The sequence below is a fragment of the Typopeltis vanoorti genome, chromosome 17 (assembly GCF_054136105.1).
Source record: "Typopeltis vanoorti isolate ZY-2024b chromosome 17, IOZ_Tvanoo_1.0, whole genome shotgun sequence".
Taxonomy (NCBI): domain Eukaryota; kingdom Metazoa; phylum Arthropoda; class Arachnida; order Uropygi; family Thelyphonidae; genus Typopeltis; species Typopeltis vanoorti.
Genome location: NC_143565.1, coordinates 95,132,090 through 95,147,331, shown reverse-complemented (window position 1 = coordinate 95,147,331; position 15,242 = coordinate 95,132,090). Strand labels below are relative to the sequence as shown.

Below are 15,242 nucleotides of genomic sequence, written 5' to 3'. Positions count from 1 at the left end.
AATATGAATGCTCGATCGCTTTTTGAACTGATTAAACCACCCTGAACTTGCAGAGAAAGTTTCTTCCACTACTGACGCCGAATCATTTTCGTTTTCTAATTGTTTTCTTTTTAAAGTTTCAAACAAATTCAATGCTTTTGTTTTTAAAGTCATTTGACTAAGAGGAATTCTCTTTTGGTTACAATCTTCTATCCACATTGACAATAACGTTTCCATTTCAATCATAAGATGGCTTCTGTTTCTCGTAGTTTGGGACCCAGACGAGGTCGATGCACTTTGTCCTAGTTGCTTATAGTTTGCAGCGTGGTCTAAAATATGGCGAACAGTTGATTCATTTAGACCGTACTCTCTTGCAATTTTGGCTTTGGTTATGCGTGCTTCATACTTATTTATCATATGCAACTTATCTTCTAAGCTGATCACTCTACGTTTGTTCTTAATAGCTGCAGATATGATATCATCCTTGTTTCTTTTAGCATTCATTGTAGGACAAGTTATAGGTGGTTACATTAGGAGTGCTGATCAAATCAGAGACCTAACAACAAAGAACATTTGGAAGAAATTGCTAATCTCAAAACCAGTATAAAAAAAAATTGTGTTAGAATCCCATATTGTTTCTTAGCCGAATAAGAAATTCAAAGAGTTTCATGCCGAATATAGAAACTATATAAAGTTCTGCGATTCCAAGCGTAAGCAAATACCTGGATAGTGCAACACCTGATCCATTTGGTAGTGTAAACTGAGGCAACTCATAGTAAGGGTGGAGCAAGCCCCGGTCACTATTCTTGGTATTTACCCATAATGTGAACTTAGCTCCTAGGAGTACTGTTCTACATTATGAGAGAAGGTCACTACCCAGAGCGGTTTCAACCTTTATTGAGGTCTCATCAGTGAGTAGGTAGAGTAGGTAGACCTAGTTAATACCATATGAAGCCTTTGGCTCTTCATATAATTAGTAATTTATTAGGACACCTTCTTGGCAATTCTCATAGAAGGGATGCAAGTTCTGTTCGCTACAAACTTGGTATTAACTAGGTCTACCTACTCACTGATGAGACCTCAATAAAGGTTGAAACCGCTCTGGGTAGTGACCTTCTCTCATAATGTAGAACAGTACTCCTAGGAGCTAAGTGCACATTATGGGTAAATACCAAGAACAGTGATCAGAGCGTGCTCCACCCTTACTATGAGTTGCCTCATTTTGCACTACCAAATGGGTCAGATGTTGCACTATCCAGGTATCTGCTTACACTTGGAATCGCCGAACTTTATATAGTTTCTATATTTGGCATGACATGCTTTGAGTTTCTTATTCGGCTAAGAAACAATATGGGATATAATATCCCTTAACTTAAATAAGTTCATGTCACCGAATTGAAGCCTTGGGCTCTGCATATAATTAGTAATTGTGTTAGAATGTTATATATAGTATACTCCTTGAGTGAATATGCCTGAAAATAAATATTTTTCTTATCTTTATATTTCCAAATGAGACATACTGTGATGTGTATTTGAATAAAATTCAAATGTGTGTGTGTTTATCTCTCAGTCACCTGAGGACAGCTTTCTAAGGAAAAATGTCATTCAAGTTTACAGAATTAGTACCAAGTTTAAGATGTTTCTGTAAACTTGAACGACAATTTTTATTATGGAAGGGGCTGACTGTGTCAGCTGAAAAACAAATTTGAATTTTTGATGAGTTTTTCCATTAATGTTCTACATTATAATTTTAGCATTTAGTTATTTATTTTTTGTTTTGTAGTTTTTGCGTATTTTGAATTCATTACACTTTCATATTGTACACAGTCTTGCCATAAATACTATTACAACTTCACACACCCTCGCACTGGCCACAGAATTACACAAACCCAGTTCCGTTAGTGGCGCTGTGCACAGCCAACATTTGCATGTTTATCAGTAGAGAGAAAGTTGTTTAGCTGTATGGGTTAGCAGTGGGAAGATTATGAGAACCGTGTAGCTGTAATAGCACGTCACACGGTTGGAATGCAGCCACCTATTATTTTCAACATGCTAAAAGCACTCAAGATCAATGGATGTTTGTGTACTGGATTATTAACCATTATAACGATACAGAAGATATACCTGACAACCAAAGAACAGATCAACCACGCTATGTTAGGACACAGCTTGTGAAGGCATGCTGCTGCTGCTGTAATCCTGAGAGAACAGAGAAAGTGATGTTGCGAGAGATGAATGTTTTGCAGAGAATGATGCTACCTATACTGATTATCTGGAGGTGAGAGTCTATCCTTGTTCTACTGGACACTTCCTAACACCGCAACTTATGCTGCAGAGGGTGATAAATCAAAAGGCACTTCTCTGGCAGTATGCAAACAACAAACAGAAATATCCTCTTCGCAGATGAGAAGATTTTTACCACTGAAAAGTCGTTTAACTGCCAAAAGGATATGTTAAATGCCCCAGATGGTAGCACAGCACACGCCATAGCATCCAGGATTCAGAAATATTGTCACCACCACACGTCAGTGATGGTATTAGGGAATATCCAAGTTGCATTTCTGCGAGAAAGGTGTCAAAACCTCCACCAAAGTGTATCAAGACACTGTGCTGGAACCTGTGGTATGGCCTCTGAACAACACCTTGTTTTACAGTAGGCAGTGGATCTTCCAACAGGACTCAGCCCCTGCATACAAAGCGAGGACCACACAAGGTTGGAAGTGAATGTTCTCGACCACATATCACCATCTGATTGACTGTCTGGAAGTCCTGATCTGAATCCAATGGACTTCAAATTGTGGTCGCAGCTTGACAGGCCTGCAAGGAACAACACCTCAGCATCGCCAGCCTGAAGGTGGATTTGGAGTGAGCAGTGGCAGCATTTATGTTGGATGTTGTGTGTGCCACTATCAATGTGGCCTCACAGACGTCAGCCACGTGTGAAGGCAAAAGGGGGATGTTTCGAACGCATGCCGAAAGCTGTAAATGATTTACTATAGGTTAAAAGGTTTATATGTTGTTCAAGTTGTAAAGAATTTATGGCTAGACTAGGCAATTACTTCATTCAGTGCAAATTAAAGGTGTTTTACTGCTAAAGGAATGTAAACATTTAGCTGAAGTCTCCAAAATGCAGATCTGCAAAACTATTGTCACAATAACAATGCATTGCGAACATCTTGCAACTTTAACTTAATTCACTACAACGACTACCAAATTTAGTATACAACTCCAAGTTTCATATAGATGTAGGAACCTATTTTTGGCAATTAAAGAGTTACGGCATGTAATTCAATCCAAGATAAAATCTTTTTGTGTAATATTTTTTATCATACTTAAGATTTTATTAATAATTACATGGAGTAATCAGAATAAATTATAACTTAAAATGATTTTTTTTTTTTTTTGTTGGCATTATGCTTTATAACTCAATAAAATTTCTAGTTTTCTTTCAACGCTAATAATCCCAATCAGACTGAATTCTGAGCAGATAATTTTCAGCAACCAACTGATATAAATATCTAACAGGAGAGAGAAAGGTAATACAGGTAATCATGATAATACATAACAGCTTCAGCAAATAATACCAGAACATGGCATCAATGTCATCTGCTAGTAAATGCAGTTCACTATAGCAAATTAGAGAATTTCATATTTTTTGGCAATATCAAGCTAAAAGTACCACTTCTAATATGGGACTTCAGTTAAAGACTTTTTGGTGCTTGGTTATAAGACGTTTCATTATTCAGATACACCACCGATTTTAAAGCAACTGATGGTCTGGCACTAGTTCAGACAAAATTACAAGAGTGCACTTGAAATTCCCACGCCCACCCAACTAGTTGACCGGGCTGCAAGAAATTGTGTTGCATGTGGCATACACTTCCAATTTATAATGTGTTCAATTTAATCACATAATTTACATTTAATATTTAAGTTTCTAGATGTCCATGTAACATAGAAGTATAATTAATGGATCAGAATTATACTGATGAATCATTATGTAACCTCCTTGGCCCAGCAAAACAGCTGGACCAAGGAGGTTAATAATCTAGTAATACTGGAACCAAATGTGATGGAAAATCAATGATGTATCTATAAAGGGTTTTCTGTCACTGTGAGAATTTAATTCATGCAGAAAACAAATATAGAAAATGATGGTACAACATGACAAAATTTCATGGCCGATGGGGCATCACCCGGTTAAACAAGGCCCCCATTGTTTTTGTAAGGAAACCAGGGCGAACTACGAAAAGTCAGCTACTGGAACAAATCTGAAAGCACACCCCAACTCAACATCACCAGAGTTAAAGATCGGTACTATCAACATAAGAAGCCTGAATGGCAAAGAAATGGAGCTAGCTGAGGAATTAGACAAGTATCAGAATGACATAATAGGGGTGACTGAAACAAAAAAGACAAAACTGGTGAGATCTTTCTGAACAAAAAATACAAAATGTTATATCCAGGAAATGAAAATCAAGGAAAAGAAGGAGTAGCCATAGCATTCAACACAAAATACGAGGCTAATCTTCTTGAATGGCAGGCAGTCTCAAGTAGAGTGATGTGGGCAAATATCAGAATGGGGAATTGGACAATGAGACTTATTTGTGCCTATGGTCCCACAGAAGGTTCTACTAAGGTAGAAGTGGAGGAATTTTTTGATGCCTTAGAAAAAGCAACTGACACAATAAAAAAGGAAAAGTTGGTCCTTGTTGGGGATCTAAATAGCAGAATAGGAAATGATTGTCAGACATACAAAAATATTTGGGGAAAATTTAGGGAAAAGAGCAAAGTCAATAATAATGGCAAATACCTGTTGGATTTCGGCTCAGGACATGGACTGGTTATTAGTAACACCATGTTCCAACATAAAAATGTGCACAAATTCACATGGAGAGAAGAGACAAGAAATAAGAAAAGGCTCACTGACTATGTTATTGTTGATAGGGATGTTTTCTCCCTGGTGCAGGACACCAGAGTGTACAGAGGATTTGAAATTGGAAGCAATCACTATTTAGTTTTGAGAAGGATAAAATTGAATTTCATATCGAAAAGAATAACATGTAAGAAAGTTTTAAAGCGAATAAAAGTTGAGCAGCTCTCAGATGTGGACTGTAGACAAAATACACAAAGATTATTGAAGAAAAAATGAAAGAGTTTGAGAACAGGAAACAAACCTTGGAGATTCAGTGGCAAGCCTTGAAGAAAACCCTGATTGATTCAGCCAGAGATGCATGTGGTAAGGCTGTCTGTAAGGATAGAAAAATAAGAACTCCATGGTGGACACAGGAAGTTAAAGAGGCAGTGAAGGAAAAGAAGAAAGCATATCAAAAGTTCCTGGCAAATAAGTCAGCTTGCGCTCTTAGAGAATACAGAGACAAATGTAAGAAAGCTAAACACTGTGTAAAACTAGCTAAACAAAAGTCATGGGAAAACTTTGGCAAGAATATAGAAAATAAATATCAAGAAGGTGGTAAGATATTCTGGAGGTTGTTGGAGAAGCTTAGAAATGGAGGAAAGAGTGCTGTAAAAGGAGTTGGAGATGATAAAGGTGATATAAAAACAGGAGAAAAAGATATCCTTGAGGTATGGAGTAATTACTTCGAAAAATGGCTAAATGAAACAAGCAGTGATAGCACAGTGGTAAAAAACACTCAACAGGCATACAGTCAGGAATACATATCCATACTTGAAGTAGAAAAAGCCATCAAAGGCTTGAAATGTGGAAAGGCAGCAGGAGTAGATGATATTCGACCAGAAATGCTGAAGTATGGTGGTATAAAAGTCTTACAGTAGCTGCACTGCAAACATCAGAAAGCCTAGACAGAGGAACGAATTCCCAATGATTGGAATAGAGCTCTAATAGTACCCATATATAAAATGGGAAATAAAACGGAATGTGAGAATTACAGAGGTATTTCCCTACTGAGTGTTCCTGGCAAGATCCATGCAAGTATACTTGAGAAGAATTGTGGAAGAAAAGATTGGTGAAGAACAAGATGGATTCAGGCTAAATAGAGGCTGTCAGGATCAGATCTTCACTTTACGACAAGGGAATATAACAAAGATCTGTATTTAAGTTTTGTAAATCTGGAAAAGGCATATGAAAAGGTGCCAAGATAGAAGCTATTCAATACATTACAGTTATATGGTGTTAATGGGGCATTATATCAAGAAATATTTAGTCTTTATTTGAGTTGTAAGTCAGCAGTTAGAATTGAAGGAAGTACAGGAAGATGGTTTAATGTTAAATCTGGTGTGAGACAAGGATGTACATTATCCCCTCTGTTATTCATTATCTATATGGATCACATTAAGAAGGAAAGTGGTATTAAACATGATATCAAAATTGGAGATGTTAATGTCAGCTCTTTGCTTTGTCAACTGTGTTGTGAACGGGTAACCTGTGGAACAAGTAAAACATTTCAGCTACTTTGGCACAATTTTTACTGAAAATGGTAAATTAAATATGGAAATAGTCAACAGAATTAACAAAGCTGATATGGTAGGAAGTCAACTGAATAAATTCATATGGAATAAGAAAGAAATTAGTCGGAACACTAAATTAGCTGTATACAAGACAGTGTTCAAACCAGTTTTAACTTATGGATCTGAGAGCTGGGTCAGAATAAAACACTTGACCAAAGACTAGAGACCGCAGATATGAGAGTCCTGAGAAAGATTAGAGGCATGAACAGATGGAATCAATGGCAATATCATATTAAAAACAAGGATATTAGGAAAGAACTTGATATTGTCGGCATTCAGGAATGCGTTAGCAGAGCTAATCTTAGGTGTGGTATGGTCACTTAAACAGAATGGGCAAGGAAAGATTAGCAAAACAAGTGTTCTCTGCCAGGTTGGCAGGAAAATGACCCAGAGGAAGACCAAGATATAGGTGGATTGATACAGTACAAAGTGCTTTGGACAATAGAGTCTTGACATGTAACAGACTGATTTGGAGAAAAATTGTAGATAGGAAGTTAGTAATGATGTAAATTTTTCATGTAGTACTATCATATCCTGTACACTCCTTGAGGGTGCATGTCAGGAATTTGATGATGATGAGAAAACAGTATGCAAGCATATGCTAGCATACTGTTTTCTCAGCAAAAATAATTACCTTTTATGTTTTTTCCTATTTTGTTTCTCTTGTCTATCTTGATAATCACGTCTTTCCTTTTGGAACTTATTGCGCACTTGATAGGAATTATTTTCTTCATCACTATCACTCATCTTCTAGACATAAAATTAAAAACAAGCACTGTTTATTTGTAAAATCATTTCTTTCTTACAAATAATATAATAATACAAACCTCCTAATCAAAAAATTTAAATAATCAAAGAAGATGTGTTGAATGATTTGCAATTCTAATTTATTGTAGAGAAAAAAAAAATTATTACCAAATATGAATTAGCATCATCTAAATCTACATACTTTGTAGATTACATAACCACAGAAACACATAAAAATATAATAGAAATTATAAGAAAACTGTTATTTGATAAAAATTTACAAAATTAGAATAATTTTTAACACCAAATTCCTGACATGTACCCTCAAGAGGTGTACAGGATATTTTGACAGTACTATATGAAGAACTCACATCATTACTAACTTCCTATCAACAATTTTCCACCCATTCAAAATGTTATCTATCAAGAACTGCAACATTATCAGATCTTATATTTCTGTCTTCTAAGGCACTTTTTATGGTATCAATCCACTTATATCTTGGTCTTCCTTCTAGGTCTTTTTCCTGCCAACCTAGCAGAGAACACTTGTTTTGCTAATCTTTGCTCTCCCATTCTAAGTGACCATACCACCTGAGATTAGTTCAGGTGGTATGACCATTCCCTGATGTTAACAATGTCAAGTTCTTTCCTATCCTAGTTTATAATATGATATTACCATTGATGCTGATCACATCCCTAATCTTTCTCAGGACTCTCATATTTGTAGTCTTTGATCAACTGTTTTATTTCTAACCCAGCTCTCAGATCCAAAAGTTAAAATTGGTTTGAACACTCTTGTATACAGCTAATTTGGTGTTTTGACTAAATTCAGAATCAGTTGATTCTGATGTCTATTTCCACATTTAATTTACTGTCTTCACTAAAAATTGTGCCTAAGTGGCTGAAATGTTTTACTTGTTCTATAGGTTCTCCATTCACAATGCAGTTGATATTTTCAATATTTCTGCCTATTTTCATTGTTTTTGTCTTGTTAAATGCTGATTTTCATACCAAATTAATTACAACAGTTTTTTAATTTAGTCTGGAAGTCTGCAAGAATGAAAAGTAAAGAGCTAAAGATTAACATCTCCAATTTTGATATCAGATTTTATATCACTTTCCTTCATAATGTGATCCATATAGATAATGAATAACAGAGAATAATGTACATCCTTATCTGATACCAGATTTAACATGAAACTATCTTTCTGTACTTCCTTCAATTCTAACTGGTGACTTACAACTCAAATAAAGATTAAGTATTGATTTAGCTTGATATAATGCCCCATTGACACCAATATAACTGTAGTGTTTAGAATAGTTATATTGGTGTTATACACTTTATAGTGTATAACACTAAAAATTTTAACACCAAAATGTATAACTATTCTATACACAAATATTAGTGTATAGAATAGTTATACACTTTTTGCAGGTCTACAAAACTTAAATATAGATCTTTGTTATATTCCCACAATTCCTCAACTATTTGTTATAAAGTGAAAATCTGATCCTGACAGCTTGTATTTGCCCTAAATCCAGCTTGTTCTTCACCAAGCTTCCCTTCCACGGTCCTTCTCAACAGTTTCACAAGTATACTTGCATAAATCTGACCAGGAACAGTCAGTAAGGAAAAAACTGTGTAATTTTCAAATTCAGTTTTATTTACATGTGAATTTATGCACACTTTTATGATGGAACATTGTGTTAGTAATAACCAGTCCATGTCCTGAGCAGAAATCCTATAGGTATAGTTGCCATTATTATATCTTTGCTCTTTTCTCCAAATTTTCCCAAAGTATTTCTGTATGTCTGATAATCCTTTCCTACTTTGCTATTTAGATCTCCAACAAGGACCAACTTTTCTTTTTTCATTGTGTCAGTTGCTTTCTCTAAAACCTCAAAAAATTCCTTCCCTTCTATCTTGGAATCTTCTGTGGGACCATAACTTAGGATAGCATAGCACAGCATAGTATATCATTGTCCAGTTTCCCATTCTGATATTTGCCCACATTACTCAACTTGATATTGCTTGCCATTCAAGAAGATTAGCATTGTATTTAGTGTTGAATACTATAGCTACTCCTTTTCTCTGATTGTTTGCCTGAATATAACATTTTGTATTTATTGCTTAGAAAGATCTTACTAGTTTTGTCTTTTTTTTATTTCACTCACCCCTATTATATCGATCTGGTACTTATCCAATTCCTCAGCCAGCTCCATTTCTTTGCGCTTCTTATGTTGATAATACTGATTTTGAACTCTGGTGATGTTGAGGTGGGATGTGTTTCAGGATTTGTTCCAGTAGCTGACTTTTCAATGTTCGCCCTTGTTTCCTGGCAAAACTTTAACTGGGAGATGCCCCAAGTGACATGAAATTCTGTCATGTTGTACCATCATTTTATTTGTAGTTTAAGCCAATAAGAATAGAGTTTGGTCAGTTAATTCCCAGCTCATTCTCATTCGTTCAGTATCCAGGTAGATACCTAACAGGGTGCACCACGAGAAGGTAAGGATTGGACATTAGGTCATAAGCCCTGGTTGGTTGTTTGCATTCCTTTAAAAGCTATGTGGAGGTCTCCTTTCAATTATACAGCTTTGACCTTTAAGCACCCCATAATTTTTAAAGTGGTTCAAAATATTAGAGTATTCCAAATTTTTCCAACTGGATTTCAGAAGAGCATAGAAATAGCATATATTTCAGTAGCTGTGGGACTGAATCGTGTGTGAGGAATCATCTGCATGTGAATGGATTTCAGTTAATCATGGGTCGCACGAGTCATATATCAGAAGGTAAGAAGTTTTATATGGCATGTCTACATAAAGAAAGCCAAACTCAACAGTTTATAGCTAAGAAATTGAAATGTTCTGAAGCAAGCACAAGCAGAATACTGAGGGAGTATTCTAATAACCAGAGTTTTCAAAATAATCGCTGAAATAGCAGTCAAAAGGTAATAACTACATCAAGAGATGAGTGGAAATTGAAAAATATCACGAAGAAAAACTGCTTCCAAAGTGTAAGGTATATTCACAGGAGAAGAAAGAACTAAGTGTAAATGTGTCTAAATCTACAACGTTGAGACAACTTCACAAATTGGGTTTTAAATTACATATGCCAAAGTCAAAGCTGCTTATGACTTCCAAGCAAAAGGCAGATAGAATGCGATGGTGTAAGCAAAGACTGTTGTGAGGTCAGGACTAGAAAAAAGGTACTTTTTAATGATGAGTATGTTTTTTTGTGTCCCATGGTCATCATCAAGAGAAACGTGTTTGACGTCTTATGCAAAAAGCATTTGATAAATGCATGAAACATTCAGTGAAATTTGCAACCTCTGTCATAGTATGGGCTTGTATGACCACAGAGGGTCCAGGTAGGCAGTGTATTGTGTAGGGAGAGAGTCAATTTCAAAGTGTACCAAAAAATTCTTGAGCACTTCATATTACTCGCATCGGAAGATTTATGTGATGGTGATTTTCTTTCTCAACAAGATTCAGCTTCTTGTCACACTTCCAAGACTACTACTAGATGGCTCATAGAAAGGCAAATCAATGTAATTCCTTGGATGGCAAACTCACCAGGATTTAAACCCTACTGAGAATTTGTGGGAAATTATAAAGAAATGTCTTCAAGTAGTTGTCCCAAGAGACAAAAATGAATGTGTTTCTAGTCTGCAGAGCACATGGTCATGTTTTGATAAAAAAAAGCTATTGAACCACTAGTAAATAATATGCCCAATGGTCATAAAAGCTAAGGAGGATACACCAAAGTACTAATTATCATGTTGTTCCCTTTGACTGTAATTTTTGTGCATTATTCTAATATTCTGAACTATGTTAAAAATTCTTGTATAGAGGCTTAAGTGCTGTGAGGACATTATGTTGGAGGTTTAATGGATTTTTTTACAACACTCAAAAAGAATTAAAATAGAATTTAATACTTCCTATATTTCGTCCTAGTCACTAGGACATCTACAGGGATTACAAAACAATTAATGTAACATGCACACAAAAACTTACAATACTAAGCCCAACCACGTGGGTGACACTAAAGTCCTATCTAGGTGGAGCGCCCTCTAAGGGTGGTAGTAGGTGGCCTGGAATGTAAGGTAGGACCTCTGGTGATGAGTGTTTCCCAAATCTTCGGAAGCTTAATGCAACCATATTTATTAAGATTTGGTTGGTTTCTGAGAGCTGCTGCTGCTTCTAAGAAAAGTCTCTCTTCCTTGAATTTGCTGTAGTGGAGCATGGTGGTTTTCTTCCATGATACTTTGTGGGTGGTGTCCAAAACATGGTCAGCCAAGCCTGAATGGCCATAGTTGTGTTTAACGATGTACGACTTGTGTTCCTCCAGGTGGATGGATGCTGATCTGCCTGTCTGTCCAAAGTACGCAAGCTTACAGGAACAGGGTACTTTGTAAACTCCAGGCAGAAAGAGAGGAGGGAGCTGATCTTTCGTGGAACGGATAAGGGTAGCAAGTTTGCGGTAGGGCTTATATGCTGTGTGTAGGTTATACTTTTTAAGTATCTTGGCTGTTTTTTCCGAAGTGCCACGGATGTAGGGTATGGTGATGGCATTTTTAAAATCTTGTTGACGAGAGGGACGGGGAATGGGGGAGGAATTGATTATTTTTTTGATGCTGTGTTCGCTGTAGCCATTGGAGAGGAAAGTTCTGTGTATGTGGTTAAGCTCAGTAGTGAGGGTGGTTCCAGTGGAACAAAGATTGTGGGCTCTCTTGGTATTTCTTGGTGAATGAATATTGGTAAACATTTACCAATATTCCCTTAACTGACACTTTATCTCTTTTAGAAAACGTTTTTCCTTCTGACATCTTAGATCTCTTTTCCTTTGCCATCAACTCTGGGTATTTCTCTTGGAAGAAAAAATCTACAAGCAGATAGAGGGAACCGCCATGGGTTTCCCCTCTCACCACCCCCCTTACCAATTTCTATATGGAAGATTTCGAAAAACGAGCCATAGACTCAGCCCCACTCAAACCTTCTATCTGGCTAAGATATGTAGATGATGTGTTCTCTATTTGGCCTCATGGCCCAGACACGTTAAACTCCTTCCTCAGTCATCTCAATAGCCTACATCCAAGAATCCAGTTTACTATGGAAAAGGAAAAAACAATTGTTTACCCTTCCTAGACACCTTAGTCACACGCCTGCCTAATGATACACTTGCCTTCACTGTATACAGAAAACCCACACACACACACAGGCAGATACATTCACAAACTCTCCCACCACCACCCCTCGCAACAATATGGCATCATTAAAACTCTTACCAAGAGAGCCTACAATCTTTGTTCCAGTGGAACCGCCCTCACTACTGAGCTTAACCACATACACAGAACTTTCCTCTCCAATGGCTACAGCGAACACAGTATCAAAAAAATAATCAATTCCTCCCCCATTCCCCGTCCCTCTTGTCAACAAGATTTTAAAAATGCCATCACCATACCCTACATCCATGGCACTTCGGAAAAAATAGCCAAGATACTAAAAAAGTATAACCTACACACAGCATATAAGCCCTACCGCAAACTTGCTACCCTTATCCGTTCTACGAAAGATCAGCTCCCTCCTCTCTCTCTGCCTGGAGTTTACAAAGTACCCTGTTCCTGTAAGCTTGCGTACTTTGGACAGACAGGTAGATCAGCATCCATCCGCCTGGAGGAACACAAGTCGTACATCGTTAAACACAACTATGGCCATTCAGGCTTGGCTGACCATGTTTCGGACACCACCCACAGAGTATCATGGAAGAAAACCACCATGATCCACCACAGCAAATTCAAGAAAGAGAGAATTTTCTTAGAAGCAGCAGCAGCTCTCAGAAACCAACCAAATCTTAATAAATATGGTTGCATTAAGCTTCCGAAGATTTGGGAAACACTCATCACCAGAGGTCCCACCTTACATTCCAGGCTACCTACTACCGCCCTTAGAGGGCGCTCCACCTAGATAGGACTTTAGTGTCACCCACGTGGTTGGGCTTAGTATTGTAAGTTTTTGTGTGCATGTTACATTAATTGTTTTGTAATCCCCGTAGATGTCCTAGTGACTAGGACGAAATATAGGAAGTATTAAATTCTATTTTAATTCTTTTTGAGTGTTGTAAAAAATCCATTAAACCTCCAACATTATGTTAAAAATTATTCTAATTTTGTAAATGTTTTCAAGTAACAGTTTTCTTATAATTTATATTACATTTTTATGTGTTTATATGGCTATATAATCTACAAAGTATGCAGATTTAGATGAAGCTAATTCATATTTAATAATAATTATTTTCTATGTAACAAATTAGAATTGCAAATCATTCAACACATTTTCTTAATCTAACTTTTTATTTCAGGGTGTAGTAATAAATTCATGTACACAAATTACATATGTTGAAAGATATATAAGTGCTAGTGATGATTATAGTGTGCTGGCAGTATGAACATCAAAAGGAACAAGATAAATTTATTAAAGTTGCTAATATTGCACCAAATTTTAAACCAGAATCTTAATAGTACAAAAATATGGCTATAATTGAACAAGTTATGGAAACAATTCCAAGTAACTGAGTAAAGGAAGTGCTGTAATAACATCCACTAAGTAAAGACCTCTGGTTGGAAAGATCCAGGTTCAAATCCCATCTATGAGCTGAGGAACCTTTATCAGGTTTTTTCAATCAAATTTGAGCTAGCCAGTCTCATATGAAAATAAAGGATTTTCTGTCCTGGAAACTCCAGTTTTTCATCACTCAGAATAGGCAAACTGGCCTTGAAAACACAGATCTACAGGCATAAATACTAGCCCTTAGGGAATGCAACAAAAGAGTGATGTGTTGGTTACATTAATTCATCATGACCACTAATCAAGGCAGGCTGAAGAAGCCACTTACTAAAGGTTTCTTGTAAATAACCAAATTCTGGGAGCTGTATCATTAGAACAAATAGCCCTGGCTAATTTTAATGCTTCCAATAATTCATCTCAGTCACTGAGACATCTTCAGAGAGTACAAATAACACTTGTAACACACACACACAAATATAACAGAATACTCTATGAAACATGTGGAGAACTCTGAAGTCCTATCTAGGTGGTGCACCCTCTATTGACATTTATAGGAGGCCTAGGATATAAACTTGGACCTACGACGATTATGGTTTCCCAAATTTTGGGATGTTTTAGGCATTTGTATTTGCTTAAATTAGGTTGATTTCTGAGTGCCACTGCAGATTCCAAAAACATTCTTTTTTAAATTTACTATGATGAAGCACATGGTGATTTCTTCCAGAAGAGTCTGTGAGTGGTATCCAAGACATTGTTCTAGGTCACCTACTAACACCCATAGAGGGCACACCACCTAGATAGTAGACTTTTGAGTCACCACATTTTTCATTAAGTATTGTGTTGTCTTTGTGTGTGTGTGTGTGTGTGTGTGTGTGTGTGTGTGTGTGTGTGTGTGTGTGTGTGTGTGTGTGTGTGTGTGTGTGTGTTACAAGTGTTATTTGTACTCCTGAAGATGTCTCAGTGACTGAGATGAAATATTGGAAGCATTTAAATTAGTTTTTAATCCTTTCTTAGTGCTGTCAATACTCCATTAAAACCTCCAACATGATGTCCTCCCAGCGTTTAAACCTAAACATGCAGATACTAATTATTCATGGTTTTATTTATTTATTCATATGGAGTTTCCTCCCTTTTCTCCCCCATCCCTATAGGGGCAAGTTGAGCCCCCTCATGGGAGGGTTAAGTATTTATGGCTGTGGATCCGTGTGTTCACAGGGTCGGTTTGCCTGCTTGCGGAATGAAAAATCCCAGAAAAACTGGGAGGAAAAAAACCTGCTGTCCACGCCCAAGACCGACTAACTTGGCTATGGCTGAGGAAGATCCTTAAGCTCCTCATGTCGCTGACGGGAATCGAACCTAGGACACTCCTTCCCCAGGCATATGGTTGCAAAGCGCATAGCCACTAGGCTAACAGTGTGGACATTATTCATGGTGAAAAAATAGCATGCAGAGCAAGACAA

The 15,242-nt window shown here is 36.8% G+C and overlaps 1 protein-coding gene across 7 annotated transcripts in view; it reads right to left on the bottom strand.

Moving 5' to 3' along the window:
* The window catches only part of LOC150097660 (serrate RNA effector molecule homolog B-like), a 335,617-nt gene that overhangs the window by 293,325 nt on the left and 27,050 nt on the right, over window positions 1–15,242 (bottom strand). For 5 of the 7 annotated variants that reach the window (XM_090407120.1, XM_090407123.1, XM_090407116.1 and 2 more), the window contains exon 2: window positions 7,103–7,218. In XM_090407120.1, coding sequence (XP_090263246.1) covers window positions 7,103–7,215 — 113 coding nt within the window. In that variant the 5' untranslated portion in view covers window positions 7,216–7,218. The remainder of the gene's footprint in view (window positions 1–7,102; window positions 7,219–15,242) is intronic. The other 2 variants (XM_090407118.1, XM_090407117.1) reach the window with 1 other exon arrangement.